Source organism: Crotalus tigris, unplaced genomic scaffold (assembly GCF_016545835.1).
Source record: "Crotalus tigris isolate CLP2741 ecotype Arizona unplaced genomic scaffold, ASM1654583v1 scf7180000024117.2648584, whole genome shotgun sequence".
Taxonomy (NCBI): Eukaryota; Metazoa; Chordata; class Lepidosauria; order Squamata; family Viperidae; genus Crotalus; species Crotalus tigris.
In genome coordinates this window covers 2,171,111-2,193,385 of record NW_024100394.1, presented here as the reverse complement: position 1 = coordinate 2,193,385, position 22,275 = coordinate 2,171,111, and the positions used below count along the sequence as shown (strand labels likewise).

The 22,275-nt window shown below is 35.7% G+C and overlaps 1 protein-coding gene across 1 annotated transcript in view; it reads left to right on the top strand.

Annotated features, from left to right (window-relative positions):
* The window catches only part of CSMD1 (CUB and Sushi multiple domains 1), a 510,216-nt gene that overhangs the window by 429,042 nt on the left and 58,899 nt on the right, over positions 1-22,275 (top strand). The window contains exons 43-46 of the mRNA XM_039322597.1: positions 369-557; positions 2,748-2,894; positions 10,278-10,466; positions 16,302-16,487. Of these exons, the coding sequence (XP_039178531.1) occupies positions 369-557; positions 2,748-2,894; positions 10,278-10,466; positions 16,302-16,487 (711 nt within the window). The remainder of the gene's footprint in view (positions 1-368; positions 558-2,747; positions 2,895-10,277; positions 10,467-16,301; positions 16,488-22,275) is intronic.

Here is a 22,275-nt window from a genome sequence, read left to right as displayed (position 1 = left end):
TATCGGAGCTTTTTCCCCATTGCCGGCAATGGGGTGGGAGCAGTTTTCTCCTGATGCGTCCAGCCCACGGGCCGGCAGTTTGACACCCCTGTTTAAGAGGACACTCCTTTAATTTTAGTTCACCATCAAGGTAAAGGTAATTCATGTATTCAGAACTAGTTTCTGAAGCATGCAGGGTTTTATGAAAGAACATCTGTTATAATATATCTTGTTTCGAGGAGAAAATCTACATTTTGCTTCAATAAGCAATAAATTTCAAAAATAGATTGAACATCTCTCTTCATATTTATGAAAAAGTGGCAATTTAAGAAAGTAAACTCCTTTATTTCCTCCCCCCCTATTTTTCCTATCTCACTTGTATTTTATAGCACAGTGCCCAGCAAATGAAATTCATACAATGTCATCTGGTGTAATCCTCAGTCCAGGTTATCCAGGAAACTATCTCAATTCACAAACATGTGCCTGGACTCTTAAAGTTGAGCCAAACTATAATATCACTGTTTTCGTAGAATCGTTTCAAAGCGAAAAGCAGTTTGATGAGCTGGAAATCTTTGATGGTGAGATTCTTTTTTTATTTGTTGATTCAATAATGTGGAAGGAATTAAAGTTCATATGGCCCTCATTATTTACAGTCGCCTTATCTGCAATTCCACATATCTAAGTTTGTAAAATAAAAACCAAGCTTTGATATCCAAGGGGTTTACATAGCTTCAGATTTTGTCTTTTTTTTCCCCCAAAGCACTAAATTTTAGTCAGCTTTTTGCACCTCAGTAGTTTTTTTCATGGCCTTGTTAAATATAATCTCATTTTCCAAATACATAAAACAGAACCTCTGCAACAACAAGGTCCACCTCTAATTCATATTAAATTGTGTATTTTGGTGTTTATAAAAAATAGATCCACATCTTTTAGTTCTAAGCAAAGTATCCAAAAGGGATATATTGGTGGAAGTGAAGCACTCTTCCTTGAAGCATCATCGAAGCTATTGTACATCTTTTGGAAGATATCAGCATATCTTTCAAAGTCGTCTTCAGCTGCCTATAGATGTGTATACATACAGTGTTAGTTTCCTTCACTGGTAGTACCAATAGCAATGTTGGTTCGGCAGGCACACACACACATAGACACACTTTGAAGCAGCTGTAGAACACATTTAAGGGGAACAGCTGCTTTTGTGTTTCAAGGAGAAATGTTTTCTCTTGCTAATCTAGAATCTGTTTTAAATGTGTTACACCAGGGCTTTTCAACCTTTTCACCCATTGTGCCACTTTTAGAATATGGCAACATCCAAGTACCACCAGTTGCCTAGCAAGGTGTCAAAAACTTGATGACCCCCCAAAAAAGAGGAAAAAAGTGATAAAGTACTGGTAGTCCTCAACTTACAACAGTTCTCTTAGTGACTGTTCAAAGTTACAATGGCACTGAAAAAAGTGCCCCCCAAGCCATAGCCGAGCAAGACAGCACCCGGCGGTGCTCTTCCTCCCGTCCAAGGTTTTCATTGTTGTGAGCATTTCTGTTGAGGATTGGCAGTGGGGGTGGGGTGAGGGGTGTTTGGTTTTTATTCCCCCCTGTCTGCTGGGTGGTTGCAGCAGGTTTTGGTCACTTCACGTGACCCTGGGACACTGTGACCATCATAAATATGAATCAGTTGCCAAGCATCTGAATGTAAATCACAAGACCCTGGAGAGGCTGCAACATTCCAGATGATCGGTGCTTCTTCTGGGCTCAGCAGAGGCGCCAGGATCAGCGCACAGCTCCAGCTGGAGCCTGGCACTGATTCTGGTGCTTCATCTGAGCCCTGACAGCCCTGAGCTCTAGCCATCTCTCGCTCAGACTTGTGCGTTGCTGCCACCGGTTCAGCTCATTCCCCTCCCCCATTACCACTTTTCTAGGATGGTCGCGTACCACCTGCCAGGTGCCAATGTACACAGGTGGTACCTGTACTACTGGTTGAAAAGCCCTGTGTTACACTTCCTAAATAGGTTCATTTCAATCCCTCCTGAAGAAATGTGATTTCTTGTTGATTATTTTCAGCCTTTGAAAATCATTTCTTTTCAAATGAACCAGCCCAATGTTCTTATCCTCATTTAGTCATTCAACATTGATTAATAACCCAATTGTCTACTTACCATTTTAGTTTTTTAATGTTTGGGTTTTCTCTTATTTGAATTTGTTATAGTGGCCTCCACTTGTACTGAAGAGTTTATTATCCCCATGAAACCTAAGGTTTTTTTCAATATGAAATAGGAGAAAAGTTTCAAGTATATTCTACCCTGCTTTTTAATGTTTTTCCAATTCTTTTCAAAACAAACCTGCGTATTTTGTTAAAATCAAAAGCCAAAGGTTTTCCTACCTTCTTTCTTTCATCAAATATTACCTACCTACTGAGACCAATTTACTGGTTTACCGATCCAGGTTTCAAATCATAAGGAACCCGATTTTTAACTGATTTTGATCACTTGGTACCTATTAAAAAGAAAGATTACTAATACTTTAGATGACCTTATTATAGAATTTGATGACAGGTCTGTGTTCTAATGCATGCCAATAATGCACTGCATCCAATTTTCAAATTAGTCCAAATGGTACTAATTACATGAATCCATATTGCAATTCAGACCCCATTTTAATTTGACAAGCACTGGTAAAATGTCTGTTTGGTGTTAAAACAAATATTATTTCAAGGCATTTCCAATAAGCCTAAGGCATGTGACAGGATTATTAACATTTTGATATATTTTGCACAGGTTCTTCGGGACAAAGCCCTTTGTTGGTTGCCTTGAGTGGAAATCATACTGGGCAACTTAACTATACAAGCAAATCCAACCAGTTGTATCTGCGTTGGTCAACTGACCATGCAACTACTAAAAAAGGTTTCAAGATACGTTATTCAGGTATGTAGTAAATTCAGCATTAAAGACCTGTTTATAATGTGCTCATTAAGAAGAGAAGATTTATAACAATATGCAGAGAGCCCATACCAATAAATAGCAAATACTTCTAGCAAAATTTTCTAGGTTTTCACTACCTGATGTCTACTTAATTAGTAGAACTACTGATAAACTATTGACATCTATTAAGCCTCTCCAGAGCTTTACCAGTCAGAACAGATAATACTGGGCTGAAGTAACCAATTGTCTTATTTAAAATTACTTTATAGAATGCTCTGCACAAATAAAAAAAACAACGCAACCAAACTCCTGTACACCACTGCAGGGAATGAAGGGAACGGTGAAAACTGGAAATATATTCCATTATTGTAACTAACTATATGTGAATGACTAGAGATCATTGTTCCTTGATTATTTTAATTTTCTACTGTGCTGATATTTTATATGGTGTGTTATTTCTGTATGAAAATGTAGTTACCGATGGAGCCAAAAAATCAACAACCAGAAAATGTACTTTTGGATGATTAATGGTTTTCAAAGAGACTGCACCCCTTTCTACTCATGTGAACTCTTTTTCACTGCCAGATATTGAAGCATTTGCATGATTCCTTTGTCCTATTCTTAACCTACATAAAAATATTCAGATGTGCATTCTTTGCAGAGAACACATTCCGATGCCAATTTAAAAAGTAATGTAGAATTATGAATTAAATCTGATATTCAATACAAACAACTTTTTGTAGTCTACCAAAATAGTTTCTGTTGAAGTGGGCTAAATCTGAAAGGAAATCATTATTTAGAGGTAAAACCGAAGGGCATGATGTTGAATAATTACATCATCAAAACTGCAAGTCTCTGTGGGGGGATAAGAAAGGAACCAACCTATGAAATAAATATCATTTCACAATGCAATTGTAGAATTGTAATAAACATGTTTACTTTTTACTTTTCTGTGTTGTGAAAATAATTTGCAGGTTTTAGAAGGACCGTATATAAGAAAAACTATTTGAAATCTGTGCCATATAATAATGGGTTTATTTTAAATGAAATTTATTTCCCACTTAGAAATATGTTACTTTTAAATAGATATGCCAGTTATATGAAAAAACAAAACATGGGAGTTTTGTAGGGGATATGGCCAGCATAAAAATTTAATAACCATATATGAATACATACATATGTGAACATTTTAGCATAATGTTTTACTTTTTATTTTTAAAAGTGAACATTTCAGAATTTCAATTCAATTTCCTCCACAATACAACTTAGAAAATTCAGTAATACTGTATGAAATCAATACGTTTTTCTATCTGAAAGCATACTAAACGAAAGCTAATTATAATTCTTATGTTTGTGTGATTTGTGTGTGGTTTAATGCATCCAAAGAAAAATCTCTCAATGGATTGCAGATGAAAAAGGGAAAAATATCACAAACAAGACTATCAGTATTGTTTGTCTGACATCTTTGCTAGTATTGCTGAACAAATAGCAAGCTAAATATCTTCAGCAGGTTATTTTTTATACACTGCTCTGATTTTTAGCAAATAATAAGCTCTAACAAACAACAGTTATATAACTGGCTTAATATAAATATATATGTTGTATAGATTTTGGTCTTGAAATGGATTGTTTGTCAAATTCAGAAGATTTCATTTCTGTCTCCCTCTCTAAGGAATCACGTTGGGTATCATGATGGGTAGCATATAAATTGAACGAATGAATGAATGAATGAGTGGTAGATATTTTTTTTCTTTCCAGAATTATTTTACAATTCAACTTAGATTAATCTTAAGTATAATTTTGACTGTTTATCCTACTGGAAAGATATCAGAATAATTCTGATTTTATATTTATAAGCAAGTATGTTGAGATGCTAATCCTATAATGGTGTATATGCTGAGCTTCCTTTTTTTTTTGTAGTCATCTCTCCTATGCCAGGGATGCCTAATAAGACAAGGCCTCTCTCTTTCTGCCTTCTAAATTGACATGATGTTGGCCTTCACAAAGCACAAAAGAAAAACACTATTCTGAAAATGTAAAAAAAAAAAAAATATTGTATAGTTATCTTATTCAAGGATTAGTTAAAAAGTATAAAATGTTCCTATGGATATTGAAAATTTGGAAAAGACATATGAAGCACTATTAATTTCAAACTGCAAATGAATAGCTTTTTAGAATACAAATGCCTAACTGTATGCATAAGGCAAGCAACTCAGTAGACTAGCTCAGCTTAAACTTTCTCCTGTTTCACAAACAGCATGACCTGAAAAGCTGCATAGTTCTCTTCATGTCATGTAAGTTTACATCAAGTGCAGGGGAGACAGCAGGAGAAAGAAATAACAGCAAGCAGCAGGGTAAGCAATTGGGTTTGAATCTTAATAAGAAAAGTCAATAGCATAAAAAATGGGAAAGGAAATGGGGGGCCCAGAAAAGCTATTGATGCTATGGCAGCTGTGATGGAGCCAGCAGGCCACCACATAACTATCAGCCTATTGGAATGATTTACTGCCTCCCTGCCTTCCTCCTTGTTTTGACAAACGGGACTTTGCACAAGGTTTGGCAAACAGCATATGTCCAGAATATTGTGTGGAATTTGTTGAAGTGCTCAGTTACAGATTCTAAAATCAAAAGCATTGTTGCAGAATTCAGCTGTGTTGTCACAAAATGTAATGAGAGATGCAAACAAGCCTCATGAAGAAAGAAAACTGTATCTAGTAACAGTCAGATGAACCTTTTGGTATATAGTTAATGGTACTCAGGAATGACCTTGGGAAACAAGAGGAAGAGCCACAGGATAGACATCATTTAGATAGGAGGCATCTGAGTCTGCAGAAGGAATGGGGCCATGGAAAACATCTCACAAGGGACATTCCCTAATTTCCTGGACTGCAAGGGCAAAGAGTGAGAGCCTCGCAAGATTCTGTTCATGTGACCTTATAATAAGGTTAGAGCTAATACTTCTAGGCATTTCCAGTGTGCTACCTTACAAGGTTGACAACAATGCACCTGGATCATTTTTTAAAACGTTTTAGTGAGGATATCTTTAAATGAGAATGGACTCCCTGCCAACTACCTGGACTAGTTGGCAAGATTTACAGAAGTAGCTTCTGCATTAGCCTAAGAAGAAGGCATTGCAGCATTTGCAAAAGTGGCTTGTTGCTGCCTTCTTCCTTGGCTGAGAGAATGAGTGGCCCAAAGTCCCCCATCTGACTTTATGCCTAAGACAAGTATAGAAGTCACCATATGCTGGTTTCTAGCCTGGTACCATAACCACTACACCAAACTGGCTTTTCTGATGAACTAAATAGATTAAAACTAAGAAATAACAGAAATAACCTACTCAGGTGCAAAGCCTAAAACAGAATGACTAAATTTCTGAAGCTGTGGATGTTCTAAATATTTTAGCTTTTTAGTTTTAATGGAGAAGGTTTCAATAGCAATGAGAGCCACCTGATTCCCTTCCTCCCACCATACTGTCCCAAACCACTCCACAGAGACATTTATATGCCACAAACAATAATTTTCCTTTTATAGTCAATGCTTGAACACCATTTTAACATTAAATTTTCACTCAGATCTCCACTGATGTTCTTATGTATTTTCAGAGATTTGTTAGAAAACACTTTTGCAAACACAGGTGGACAGAGTGTCTGCATATATACTAAGGATTTCTGTTGGCTAGGTGAAGGAACGAATGAGCGATGGAAAGGGGGAAGATAAATATCAGGTTGCTAAGCATTCTGTGATGACCTTCCCAGTAGGATAGATGGAAATATATCAGGTTTCTCAACAGTAACCTGGGGGAAAGAAATGAAATATGAATGTTTGCACTGAAAGCAAAAAAGGAACAGTAAAATATACTATTTTCCATTGACGCAATGTCCCATTTAAGAAGTAGGATTATTGCTCACCTAGCTCTGTAATTGAACTATACAATTTTTCATAGGAGTTTTTCACAGCGGTACCTGGAGATGGTGATATTGAAACAGAAATTTTCTTTAGAGACAGCACTGTTTATTGTACATCTATGAATCTTCTGATGGGTTTATTCAAGACTACTTGGAGCTTTGTTTGCATTTCCAAATTAATTTTGTTGGGCGTCCATAATTACAAAAGTGAGATGGGTGGAAATATAAATTTAACATCTGAAATAAATAAAATAATAAATATCTACTCATTACATATTCATAATTTGATGATTGCAGAATACAGTGGCTCTGATATTCTAATACCAATATTTTATTATTGAGAAGATGTACTGATAGGAGAGAATATTTGCAGCTTAGGCTTGAACTGTGGGGTCCTTGGTGCTCTCTGAGTTTGGTTGTTTTCTTGCAGATATTTCATTACCACATTAGGTAACATAATCAGTGCTTGAGAAGTTGTGCTTGAAAAATGTGTTGACACTACCTGGTGTTAAATCTTTAAAGACATAGACAGGAGAGCAGGATTTCTTATGGTCAGATATATATCCCAAGTATCCCCTGTAGCACTTTACTGAAGCAAACTATTTTATTCAGATTTTGAATAATGTTATTATTCAAATATTTGCATACTTTGGGATTGAATGTTTATTGGCATAAAATGTCTTCTGCCTTAAATACACAATATTATATTTATGCATGGATGTTTTTATAACATAATGCTATGTATGTTTTCTAAAAGAGGTATTCCTCTATATACAGTAGCTCTTAATTCTAAATAAAAATGCATAGAATTTCAATCTAAATTCAAATGCAGCATTTTTATAACAAATGTGTTTGCATAGAAATAGCAACACCAGAAAAAGATAAAGAAAAATTATCAATAAAAATGATATAACCTTGACTGAAAATTTGACCATGCAACTGGTAGTAAGTGACATGAAAAGCTAATGTGGTAAACAAGAGAGGTTTTTAGTTTTCCACTGGGCTGTTTACACTTTCTGTGGCAGCTTTTCTATAGAGATAGTGTCACTTCATTATTCAGGCAGTTACTGATTATTTTTTAGAAAAGGCTTTTTCATATAAAAAATATGAAATGGGAAAATTGGAAATGCCATTAACGCTTTGACAAAATTGTCAGATAAAAAATTAGAATTATTAGCAGAAGGGGGTCATCCACAATTTTCTTATTGAGAGATAAGTTTATTACAAGTTTTTTTTTAAAAAAAAAGTTCTTATCTTTTCAGTGCAAATGACTGAAAAGAAGCATATGATTAATGATTACTAAGAACAAAAAGACTATGGAGGAGAAAAGCTCAAACAACTCTGATTATAAATAGACTGAAATTAAAGTGGGTTCCTACAGCACTTCATTATTCATTGTAGCTCTGATAAACCCCTACTAACACTATATGCTAATACATACAGTAAGAACCTTTTTGCAATGAGATATCTTTATTTTGCAAAGTTATAAATATTATTATTTCCTGCATAATATTTTTATGCATTCATTTGATCTCCACTCACCTGCTAGCTGGAGAACCAAAGATGTGTCTTATGGTGTTCCTTAAGGTCATATATCAATGTGTTTGTTTAAGAAAATACAGCTGTGTGTGTAGGAAACAGAAATTTTGGTAGAACTGATACAAAGTCAGTCATTAGATAATTTTCCGATTTTCCCCTTTTCCAGTGATTTTTTTTTTTTAAGGCAGTGATCCTCTTAAAGGACATAGGAACATCTTAGATTCTATTCATTGAGCAGGATGTCCCCTCCTTTTTCTTACCCATTGTTTCTTTCCCTGTGTAGGAACAAATGTTTCTGACTTCCAGATTTTTTTGGGATGTCTTATACAATTTTGTTGTGAGAGGAGGAAGAAACCATAGAGAAGGAACTTAAATTGTGCAATATCTTGAGTTGAATTTGACATCCTAAATATGTTCCTCTTGCATTTACAGAAGAGGTAACTAAAGCATTTGTTTGCTTTACCAGTTATAGCTCCATCTGGTGTTGTAGCCCTGGTGACAGTACTTCATGGTTTAATCAGCATGAGGCTGGACAATTGTAGTGCCTTCCATCAGGCTGCCTTTGGAGGCAACTGGGAAGCTGTAGCTGATGCAAAAATGCAGCAGGCAAATTATGATGGGACAAGCTTGCCAGTGTAGAATAACACCTAATAACACCTAGACTTGTTGCAGTGTCCACTTCAAAGTGCTTTGAACTTCTAAAACTCTATATTGCACATTTCTGGAATACCTCAGGTAACACCTTGCCAGAATTGAGTTGGTTGGTGTGGTGTGGTCATTGAGACAATTGTTGAAAGTCTTCCTGTCCCCCTGCCACAAAGTAAACAGTGTGTGGATGTGAAGAGTGTGGAAGAGGAGGAGTTGAGGTTTCTCTTTTAGGCTATCAAGTCATTGGATCCTTCTGACTATCCTTCTAAGTTCATCAGAGTGTACTATTCTGAAGTCTAACATTGAAATATGACTACAGTTTCTCCTCCCTGTGCTCTCTGAAAACCCAGAATAGTATGTTTATTGCCTCCCAGGCTCCTAATTATCTTTAGTTCCTCAACCATTTTCTCCAAGTTGATCAGGATTAGATTCAGGATAGCAGTCTTGAGGACACATGTCAGATAATATTTGACTGCATTTTAGATTACTGGACTAGACTAAGAAATAATTCAAAGAATACACTGCTGATTCTGCTGCATTTTGTGATATGTCTTCATAGTGTGGTATATTTAATTATATTTGTGTGCTTTTAATTTTTTAGTTCTTATATTACATTTGTAAGCTTTCCAGAGACAATAGTGTTCACTGTTCTGATATTCAAGTTTTCCCAAAAAAAGCTTGCTGTAATTCATCAAAAGCCTTGATTTGGAATAGATTAGTGCATGTATTGCTCATCAGCCACATGAGTTATTTAATTATTTATTTATTAAACATTGTACTTTAAGGAGAAATAAATTACGATACAGTTTATGAAAATGTATTTCTTCTGCCTGTGTAGTAAACCGGATGTAAATAAGTATAGTGTAGTGATTTATTCAGTGCAACAACCTGGAAACAACCCATATAGATCTAATATTACATCAATACAAAATGAGACTTTATAGTGGAAGAAAGCACTCTGGGACCACCCCAGTACTGAGTGTGCATACCATTTGATTAATGTCATTAAGATGTTTTACACGCAAGGATTTTAACAGCTTTAATATTTCCCTAAACAAATTTGTAGTTAAAATTTAAAATTTAATAGTGGATTTAAATGCCTCTTATCTGAAAGATACATTTCTTAAATTAAAAAAAAATCCCTGGTTTTAATCTTTAGACTGGAAATATAAGTGACAAGTTGAGTATCATTCTTTAAATGTCTTTCAAGGAAATTTAGATTTTAGAAGAGTTGTCTTCTGTCTTTTTAGTAATATATTGCTTTTAATTTTATTACTTTGATCCTGTATAGCTCCATACTGCAGCTTAAATCATATTGTGAAGAATGGTGGAATTGTAAATAAAACCAAGGGCACAATTGGCAGCATAATTCACTACTATTGTAAATCTGGATACAGGATTATTGGTCATAGCAATGCAACATGCAGACATCACCCAAATGGCATGTATCAATGGGATTCTCCTCCACCTCTTTGCCAAGGTAAGACTTAACTCTGTGTGTGTGTGTGTGTGTGTGTGTGTGTGTGTATGAGAGAGAGAGAGACAGAGAGACAGACAGACAGAGATTTTGGCATTTAGGAGCCAACAAATTTCTGATCCTGTTGTTTCAAGATAATTATGTATTGTACCATTTGAGTTTCTAACCAACAAAACAGAAAAGTTTCTCTAGGGCATGCTTCAAAAAGTTTTCAGTTAATATGGCAACTTAAACATTGAAGAAGAAAAAGCGTTGCTTTATCAAATGTTCAAGCCATTATATCATTTCATCAGCAATTCTAATCTTGAAATTTCTGCTTATAATATAAGAATGAAAAATTTGCTTGCAAACTGTGCCAACAAATATGATTTCATGAGAATTAAGATTCTGTGGCAGCATCTGATGAGAAAAATGGGTCAGGAGTTCCAAAAAAACCCTCCAGGCACTAAAAGTTCAAGTCCAATGAGGAAAAACAATGGATACAGTGGAAGGAACCAAAATACTAAAGGATTTAATGAAGTTTTGAAAACTGAGGGAATTTATATTGGGTGGCCTGAACAAACATCTCTTCAATATCTTTGAGAAATTCTAAAATGAAGTGTCAACTGACTGCAGAAGGGCCAATGTTCCCCTATTTTCAAAAGGGAAAAAATAGGACCTATATAACTCCAAACTTACAAAAGTCTGTAAAGTGAATAATATGTACACACCTTGAAAACAATACTGTCATTAGCAAAAGTGATTTGTATTGGACTATTTCATATGAAATAACTTCCTTAATAGATAGTAGTCTTCGAGTTATGGCCATTTGTTAAGTGACTGTTTAAAGTTACAATTGTACTGAATGAAGAGATTATAAATGCTCCTTGCAATTAGAGTCATTGAGTTTTGTGCGGTAGCGACTGGTCATGGCCTTGCGAATTCTCCATACCCTCGCAGCTAATTTTGCCCTGCCAGGGGACCCTAAATGGTCTAAGTCTCCCCAGAGAGGCGACAAAGAAAGAAGGGTGCTCCAGCAATTCTGGAATGGCAGTGGCCATTCCATTTGACTTGGGGAAAGCCTTCTAAGCCGACAGGAGAAAGGCTGGCCATATTGCATCGACCAGCCCAAACTACTTGCAACCAAAATCTAAAAGCACTAACCAGCATAACTGTGAACAGTGTGCTTGAAACTGGGTGAGGAATTCAATCTTCTCTTTTCTATTTTACATTTAATTTCCTGGAAAAGATCCCCAAGAAGCAAAATACTTCCAAAAGGGAAGGAGGGGGATTTCCGCCCCACCCTTATACTAACAGAAGTGGTGAATTAATCTTTTTATGGAGGATCAAAATATATAGAAGTGAAATAAATACAAAACCTGAAACTTAAAATTTAAATCTGGATAAATCTAAAATTGTTTTAATGGTTAAGACTCTCATTTCAAAGATAATTGTTTATTTCGGAAATTGAAAAACAAATAGTTGCAGATGAAGACTATGACAGCTATGATACTTTAATATAAGACTTGGCAAAATCTGGGAAAAGCTAATCTGTGTTTATGAGCTTCAAAGCTTTAACAACAAAGACCAGCTGCGTCAAAAAAAGACAATAATCTGGGCTGTAGACAAAGAGAGAATAATAAATTTCAGAAAAAAAAATTTTTTGAACTATTTGGATTACAAATATCTATCTAACTGGGACTCTAAAGCTATTTACAAAGAAAAGAAAGGAAGAGAAAAACTCAAGTTATTGGCTATCATGGATCAGAGACATGTAGAAAGAACATATCAAGAAAACATAAATACATCACAGGAGGAGATATATAGTATACTGCAACTAATTCAGACAACAATGACATTAAACCACAAACAAATCCAAAACAACTTTGAAAATATAAATCAATTTATTTCCAAGTTAACTCTACAACAAAAAAATTCCCAGAAAAAAACAACAGAGAAGGAGCAGATAAAACAGATAAATGGATATAGAATTGAGAATAGAGACTTAAAGATGAAACTTAACAAAACAAGGAAATGTGATTCAATCCTAGTGGAAAAAAATTCACAAGAATTGGAAAAAACAACTTATCCCTTAAGACTACAAAATAAATCTGAGGACAAGACAATAGATTGGATAAAAAGGACTGTAGAGATGTCAGGAACATTGGAGAGAAAGGAAATAATAAGAGAAGTGGAGAGAAAGAAAAAGAAAAAGATTTTCAACAAACATGGAAAGGCAGAAGTCCCTTACAAAGACACTTGTCCAGATTTACTTTTTATATCTACAGCAACATTTACAAATATACGGAAAAACTTTCTGATTCAGCAAAATTCATTGATTAAAAAAGACACTGGACAAAAGAAAAAGACTAAAGTGGAAACTAAGAAAATAGATGATGGGACTTACCAGAGAGAATACTTAAAAAAGAAACATTTGTTTGAATATGGTTAAAGAAATAGAAAGGTTTTGGAATATATATGTCACTCTAAGAGGGATGAATTCTCTAAGTATAATATACTATGCTTTTTTCCCTTTTTTGTTCTCTTTCTTGATATAAGTAATATAAAAAAGTTGAAATGACTTAGACCAGGAATATCATACTGCCGGCCCGCAGACCGGATGTGTCACGCTGAAATGGCGCCCACTCCATTGCCGGCAATGGGGAAAAAGTTGCAATATGTCACACAACATCACATGACATTGCGAGTTTGACATGCCTGACTTAGATAAAGGAAATTTATTATTTATTTATGAGACTTATATACCACTTTAAGTGCAAGCACTCTCTAAGCGGTGTACACCAGTAAGCAATGTATATATATATATATTTACATTGCTCCCAACAATCTGGGTCCTCATTTTACCTACCTCGGATGGATGGAAGGCTGAGTCAACCTTGAGCCGGTGAGATTTGAACCGCTGACCTGCTGAACACAGTCAGCTAAAGTGGCCTGCAGTACTACACTCTAACTGCTGCGCCACCTCGGCTCTTGGCTTTTAGATATTTAAATGTGATTGAATTTAAGAAAATTATAATGGATAAAAATGTTTTGAATAAGAGTTAAAGAACTAGATGACTAGATGTATTAATGGAATGTTGAAAGATTAAACATATTTTTAATTATGGTTAAAAAGAATAAGAAATTTAGGAAATAAATACCTATTAGCTTAGGAGGGATATATATTTTAAGTAGTATGTTATTTTTTATGCTTCTTTACTCTTGCTTTTCTTTCTTTTTTTCTACTGTTTTATCTATTCCTTAAGAAATGTAAAAGTGTGAGGTGGTTCATATGGAAAAATAGAGTTAAATTCTTAAATGTAATTATTTTTTGAGAAAATCATTTGGTGGGAGAAACAAATTAAAATAAGGACTATAACATGATCTATGATAAAGCAACCAGAATGATTGGATAGAAAAGAAATATTATATTGATGTGATTATTATTTTTAGGACTATTGGGAAATATATATATATTTGTTATCTATCAAAACAATAAGAATTGTATTAACTCAATGTTTGCAAAAGAGGATATTTTGGGAAAAGAGGAAATCAACTAAAACTATTATGTGGATTATGGAGTATAGAAATTAATTGTTAGTTATTGTTTTACAAATGTAACCCAGACAACACACTGTTCACCAATTATTAAGTGATTTATGTTTTAAAAAAAATTAGTAAAATATATTACAAAAAAAGAGAAAGAAATTAGAGTCATTGCATTGCCACTGCAATCACATCAGCAACATTTGGGGGCTTGGCAGCCAACTCACACTTATGACTAGTAGCAGCACTCCATGCTCATGTGATTATAATTGCCAATCTTCTCTGCTGGTTTCCCTAAGCAAAGTCAATGGGAATTCATGAGAGAAGTCACAAATCATTCAGGTAACTTTCTCCTCCCCCTCTCCGACTTCATTCACATGTACCGTATACCACTTTCCCCTTCACTCACTTACAATCCTTCCTCCTTCCCTGGGCCTTCCTGCACTTGCACACATGAACCATACCTGACTTTCTTCCTGTTGTATTTAAAGTACAAATCCACACAGAATAATTTTGTTCCCAGCATTTTTAGGAAACAACGTTGTTCTGTCCTAAAATACTAACCAGTCTCTTGAAACTGATCAGCATAGACTTATTTTAGTTTATTTTTTATACCGGTACTTTTGTGGATTTCCCCCTGGAGCAATTTCATTATGTATGAAGTTGTAGTATTGATTCTTCTGGTATAACCTGTAATTAAACACTATGATTGTACCATAAACAGTGACTGGAATCGGATGTGCCTCTGTTCATTATTACAGAAAATTGTGTAGTTCCTTTCTCTGCCTATTTTATAACAGTTTGAATTTTCATAGACACACATCTCTAGTTGCTTGGGTTTTTTTATACAAAAAATTTTCATCTGGTCAAGTGACAGCTAATAATTCTTTTACTGTTGCACAAAAGATTTATTCTCTTCCAAGGTATTATAATTTATTATTACTGCTGTTACTTTTAGTGATTACAAACAGTGGAAATTGCAGAGCTGACAGTGCATTCAGAATAATTATATCTGAAGAAAATAACAATGGTTATTCAATCTATATTTAAGAGGTTATTTGTTTTAATGTTTTCAAGTAATTGTATATAGAATAATCCTTAGTGCTAATCTACTAAAATCAGTAGACTTAAATTGCTCAGGACTAAATAAAGTTTAACTGATTTTAATGAGACTAAGCCTGGTTCTAAACCATTAAGAAGAAATGTATAGTGTTATACACACAGATTACAGAACAAATACACCAAAGTTTGTAAAATGGTAAAACAGTAATATTTTTAAATAATTCACGTTAAGTACCATTGTCTAATTGGCTACATTATGTCATAATATATGGAAATGTTTCAAAGTGCAATAATAGTATAGGTAATCCTCATTTAGTGACCATTTGCAATTACAATGTAACAGTGGTGTTATGTGCACAGTCCCCTTGCTGAACTAGGTATATAATACCATGAGATATTCTATGCATTTTATTCTTAATGGTTTGATGATGAAAAAATAATGTTACAACCAATTCTCACATATATGACTTTCACAAAGGAAAGCTTAAGGAAAGCTTAAGATAATAAACACAGTCACAGTTTTACTTAGTGATCACTTAACCAAGTGACTGCTCCCAATTATGATGGCTAAACAAGGATCACCTGTAGTAGAAGAAAGGGCACAAAGGGTTTCTGAGTTTTATATATGGGCCACAAACTGTAATTTTTAAACAAGGAGAATGTCAAGCACTGGGGAAATTGGGAGATTCAGGCAGTTCAAATGAGTATAAAAAGTTAATGCAAGCTTAAGCTCTTTATAAGAATCTGACCAACTCATGGTCAAGGGAAGTGGGCGGGAGATAAGAAAGACATTCAAGATGTGCTGGACTTAGATCTCTTGAGAGCATGCAGGGATTTGTGACTTATGATATGTTTGACCCCTCCCTTGGGCTCAGCCTGGTCATTGCCAGAGAATATCATGTATCATATACTTGAAAATCAAGTACATGGGAAAAACTACTTAAAATATATTTAAAAATAAGTCAAGGAAGTCAAGATTGTTTAATGTATTCATATTAATATAATAGAAGCAGTAAATCAAGAGAATACAGGATGAAAAACTATGGAATATGGAGTAGAAAATTTGTACTAATTGTGGTAAAGTACCTCTTTTCAAAATATCCTTGTTATATCAGCTTTTGCACAACTACTAAATGTATTTTTTCAGCAGCAACATGATGCGTGTAACACATATATTGGGTTTTTTTTAATCTACAGAAGTAGATAACCTTCTGAGTCAAGATATTTTTTCCCCTTAATCCTCCTTTTCAGCTGTATCCTGTGGTATTCCAGAGTCTCCGGGAAATGGTTCAGTTTGGGGTAATGAATTTATTTTGGGTAGCAGAGTGATATATGAATGTAATGAAGGCTTCAAGCTAGAATCTAGTCAACAAACAACAGCAGTATGTCAAGAAGATGGATTGTGGAGTAATAAAGGAAGACCACCTGTCTGTAAGCGTAAGTATTTTTTTTAAATATATATATATAGTGTTGATACTGTAAGTCTTGGGACATTCCACCAGGATAGTAGATAGGCTCTGATTGCATCTCCATTGTATTTATATTCTATTTATACTGCATTTAAACTCCATTTCAAAGTAGTGACCAGAGCGGCCGGGACGTGCTATACTCCAATTCAAAGTAGCGGCCCGCGCACCTAACAACGCACGAATTATATAATTATATAACTAAAAATCAAAAACAGCAGTACATTCAGGGCAAGCGCATCTGAGATTCCCTGTATCTAAGAATGTCTGCCTTAGTTCAGTGCAACACTTGCTTTGCAGCTGTCTTCCACAGAACCCTTTTCAAACTTGAAAACTGTCCTATCTGTAAACAAATCACTAGCCTACAAGGACAGATTATCTATCTAGGATCTGTAATCTCTGCTCTTCAGGCAGAAATTAGGTGTCCAGTTCAGCCCCTCTACTCAAGTAAGCCTCTACCACAAAGATCCTGCAGGAAAAGGGCAGTGTGGACAACCGTGGGATCTGGCAGGGTGAGAGCTGTGAACCATAAACGCAAAGCTTTCACTGTGTCCCTGCACAACAGTTACAGTGCCTTTGCTGACCTTAATAGGGACATTAAGGAGACAGGTAAAGGTATTTGTGAAGATAACTCAAATAAGCAGGAGATTGTGGTTTGAGATGAAGAACTAGATTTTGACAGGGAGAAGTGTGAATCAGGTATTACACATCAGTCATGCAAGAACAGAAAGGCATCCAAAAAGAGAAGCTACCTTCTGGTAGGTAATTCAATTATAAGGGATGTAAATTTAGGAAAGGACACAGAGGCTTTGAAAGAGGTCAGGTGTCTTCCAGGTGCGACTGCCAGTAGGGACAAGAAGCGTATTTCTAAAATAATCAAGAATGGCAGCAAGGACTGTGATGTGGAGGCTATCTTGGCACTAACGATCTGCCCCAAAAAGATGTACTCTCTGTGCAGAATGATTTCCAGAGCTTGGGGAAAGAACTTAGCAGAAAAGACTGTAGGCTTACTTTCTCAGAGGTTTTACCAGTGTACAAAGAACAAAACGGAAAAGGCCAGCGCATAGCACAATTCAATATGTGGCTAAAGGAGTGGTGTAAAGGGGAAGGCTTTGGATATATTAGTCACGATGTCTGTAGCTGGTCCAATGAAAAAATGTACAAAAGAGATGGTTTGCATCCATCAAAGAAAGGGATTGAGTTACTCAGCTATAAATTCACAGATTTTCTGGAGGAAAATTTAAACTAAACAGCGGGGACAGTGAGTTAATTGATACAGAACAACCCTGTCCCCAGCAATCTAAATATTATAGGGCTATCAGTGCATGTAAGAATACCAACCTTGCTGTCAGGCAAAATCAAGCCTCTAATAGTGAGTGCCACACAAAGTGCACTAACCAATTAGATGGTAAGACAATAGGGGAACTCAGGCACCTCACAGGTTACGTAGAAAGTAAACACAGGGTCGGTCATAAAGGACTCAAATGTCTATACACCAATGCACAGAGTATGAACAGCAAACAGGGTAAACTAGAAATTCAGGTTAATGAGGGCAGATATGATATTGTTGCCATTACGGAAACATGGTGGAATGAAACCCACACATGGAACACACAGCTAGAGGGATTTAAATTATTTAAAAGAAACAGACCAAATAAAAGAGGAGGTGGTGTTGCTCTCTATATAAGAAATAACTACATCTCTACAGAAATAGAGCACAACAATGATAAAAACTGTCTTGAATGCATTTGGGTTAATATAAAAGGGGGGGGGGAAATGACATTGCCATAGGTGTATACTACAGACCACCCAACCAAACAGAGGAAATAGATGAACTTTTTGCTAGTCAGCTAACTAAAGTATGTAGGAAGCACATCACAATAGTAATGGGGGACTTTAACTACCCTGACATCAACTGGGAGACAAACTCTGCACCAAGTGGAAGATCAAATAGGTTCCTGACAAACCTAGCAGACAACTTTCTCTCCCAAAAAGTAGAGAAGAGAACTAGGGATTAGCCATTTTGGATCTAATTCTCACTAACAGAGATGAAATGATAGAAGGTGTTGAAGCCGTAGGAACCCTGGAAAGAAGTGATCATGCAATATTGGAATTCAACATTATGGAAGCACAAGCAATAGAACACAATCAAACTAGAATCTTGGACTTCAAGAGAGCTAATTTCAATAAACTTAGAGAGGGCTTGGGAAGGATTCCATGGATGAGAATCCTCAAGGGTAAAACAACTCAAGAAGCTTGGGAAATTTTGAAAAATGAGATAATAAAAGCCCAGTCTAGCACAATACCAACAAAGAGGAAAAATAACAGCTCTCATGGCTGCATAAAGAACTCTCTGACAAATTGAAAGATAAAAAGGACAAGTATAGAAAGTGGAAAGAGGGGTACATAACTAAGTCAGAATATCAGCAAATAGCCCGAGCCTCCAAAGATTAAGTGAGGAAAGCCAAGGCTCAAAATGAACTAATGCTTGTGACCAAAGTCAAAGATAACAAAAAAAGCTTCTTTCAACATGTAAAAAACAAGAAAAAAGTGAAGGAAATGATTGGTCCATTAGTGGGTGAAAGTGGCAAGAAGGTGACAAGCAACAGGGAGAAAGCAGAACTATTTAACTCATTTTTTGCATCTGTCTTTACAAAAAGGGAAAAAACAGACCAACCTATCAAAAATAGTGCCATAAAAAACAGAATAGAAACGCAAGTTAAGATAGGCAAGAAAATAGTAAGTGAGCACCTGTCCAGCCTACACGAGTTCAAATCGCCAGAACCAGATGGATTACACCCCAAGGTTCTCAAGGAACTGGCAGATGTGATCTCCGAACCACTGAACTATATTTTTCAAAGATCCTGGAGCACAGGGGAATTACCAGAGGAATGGAAAAGAACTGATGTAGTTCCCATCTACAAAAAAGGAAAAAAAAATGGACCCAGGAAATTACAGATCTATCAGCCTGACCTCAATACCTGGGAAGTTCCTGGAAAAGATAAAACAAAGAATCAACGAACACCTAGAGGCAAACAAAGTCATTATTAAAAGCCAACATGGGTTTGTCAAAAATAGATCATGCCAGACAAACCTTATTGCATTCTTTGACCAAGTGACAAAATTAGTGCATCAGAGGAATGCTGTGGACATAATTTACTTGGACTTCAGTAAGGCATTTGATAAAGTAGATCACAACCTACTACTTGACAAGATAGAAAAATGTGGGGTAGAAAGCACCATCACCAAATGAATCCGTAGCTGGCTGACCGGCTGTACTCAGCATATGGTCCTCAATGGAACCGCATCTACATGGAGGGAAGTGTGTAGTGGGGTGCCCCAGGGCTCTGTACTGGGCCCAGTGCTCTTCAATATTTATATCAACGATTTTGATGAGGGGATAGATTGGGAACTCATCAAATTTGCAGATCACCAAGCTGGCAGGAATAGCCAACACTCCAGAAGACAGGCTTAAGATACAGAAGGATCTGGACAGACTTGAACACTGGGCGCTATCTAACAAAATGAAATTCAATGGTGAAAAAAGCAAGGTTCTACATTTAGGCAAGAAAAAACAAATGCACAAGTACAGCATAGGTGGCACCATGCTCAATAGTAGTAACTGTGAGAGGGAACTCGGAGTCCTAGTAGACAATCACCTAAATATGAGCCAGCAGTGTGCTGCAGCTGCCAAAAAGGCCAACACAGTGCTAGGCTGCATTAACAGAGGGATAGAATCAAGATCACTTGAAGTGTTAATACCACTTTACAATGCCTTGGTAAGGCCACACTTGGAATACTGCATCCAGTTTTGGTCACCACGATGTAAAAAAGATGTTGAGACTCTAGAAAGAGTACAGAGAAGAGCAACAAAGATGCTTAGGGGACTGGAGGCTAAAGCATATAAGGAATGGTTGCTGGAAGTGGGTATGTCTAGTTTAATGAAGAGAAGGACGAGGGGGGATATGATAGCAGTGTTCCAATATCTCAGGGGCTGCCACAAAGAAGAGGTTGTCAAGCTATTTTCCAAGACATCTGAAGGCAGGACAAGAAGCAACAGGTGGAAACTAAGCAAGGAGAGAAGCAACGTAGAACTAAGGAGAAACTTCCTGACAGTTAGAACAATTAACCAGTGGAACAACCTGTCTCCAGAAGCGGTGAATGCTCCAACACTGGAGGTTTTTAAGAAGAGACTGGACAGCCATTTGTCCAAAATGGTATAGGGTTTCCTGCCTGAGCAGGGGGTTGGACTAGATGACCTCCAAGGTCCTTTCCAACTTTACTATTATTATTAGTATTCCTTTAGTAAAGAATTAATTTATTCACGAGTTAATAGAAAATTAGCTAGATAATGCATTTCTTATGCCATGATTATCTCCCTTCAGATAATCTTATTTCAGTGATAATCGGTGAATATTAACCCAATGAAATAGAAAAACTTGTGAAAACATCAATTTGGTATATCACAACTACCCTATTTCATTTGTTCAAAAAATTGGGATTGCATTTATGATGTTCTCCTTTCCTGTTTACTTGCTTACATTGATCTTCTTCATGTCCAACTGGAACTTTAGCTTCTGAATTTCCTACACATTGGGAATCATATTGATTTGCTTTGGAAGTATTCTTTGGATATGCAATCCTTAAATGTCGGAATTGGCATCCTAGTAGGATGAACAAGTACCCACTGACGCTTGCCTCTTTGCATTCTGCTCAAATAGATTCCAGTGCAAAGCTGGTACCACCAACCTTTTTTTCCTGCAGTGCTTCTGGAATCCTGATACAGCAGAGGATCACACCCATCTGCATTTGCACAATCTCTCTCTTTTTTTGTGTGTGCAGGTGGTTTACTTGCTGTTGATTTAATTGGATGAAGTTGGAAGATTGATATAATTATTATTTTTATGCTACCTTAAGAACAAGCTTAAGCTGACGTCATTAGATATTTCTATTCTCTATATTGTATAAAACATATTTCCCTTATTTTGTCTTTTAGCAAGACATATCTTGACAATTTCAGCTGACAATAAAATTGCATCCCCTTCCTTGTTTCCCTGTAGAAACAAATAATTGTCAATCAAATTGTGTACTGTATGTGGAGCAAAGTGTGCTTATCAGCAAATATACTATAACATCTGCTAAATATTCTTTACACCAAAAAAAGAAGAAGAAAAGATTACCCAATGAACATCTATGTAGAAACCTGAGTCTCTCCTGTCCTACATGTCTATACCACATCAACTCAGTTTTTATTATGCTTTTATTGTTTATCGTTCTGTAAATCTCTTGAAACTGAATTGTTTTTTGTTGGGAGAGTATATATATAATAATGATTAAAATCAGCTTCCAAAAGTTTTGGAAGCAGATATGTGGCCAAGTAATTCTATTTATATATAATTCTATTCCAAAAGAGAAATTAGCTATTGTTTATCATAGGTTTTTACTATCTTAAATATATTAATTTTCAGAAAACATAGCAGTAAAATGACATATGGTGTTTCTTGCCTGGGAGAAACAGAAAAAGTATTGGGTTTTTCCCAGGTGCTTCCAGTGTGAAAAAAATGGAGAGAAAGAGACAGGTTCCTAATAATTAACTATTAATGAAAAATCACTTTTATAATACACTATGACTTTTATTCAATAAACTTATGGGCACAATTTGGAGTCTACATGAGACATGTAGCAAGAAGGAATGCAGCAGAAAATAGTTTTTGTTAAATGTTATTACACCATAATAATAGACTTAGCTTTCTAACAGT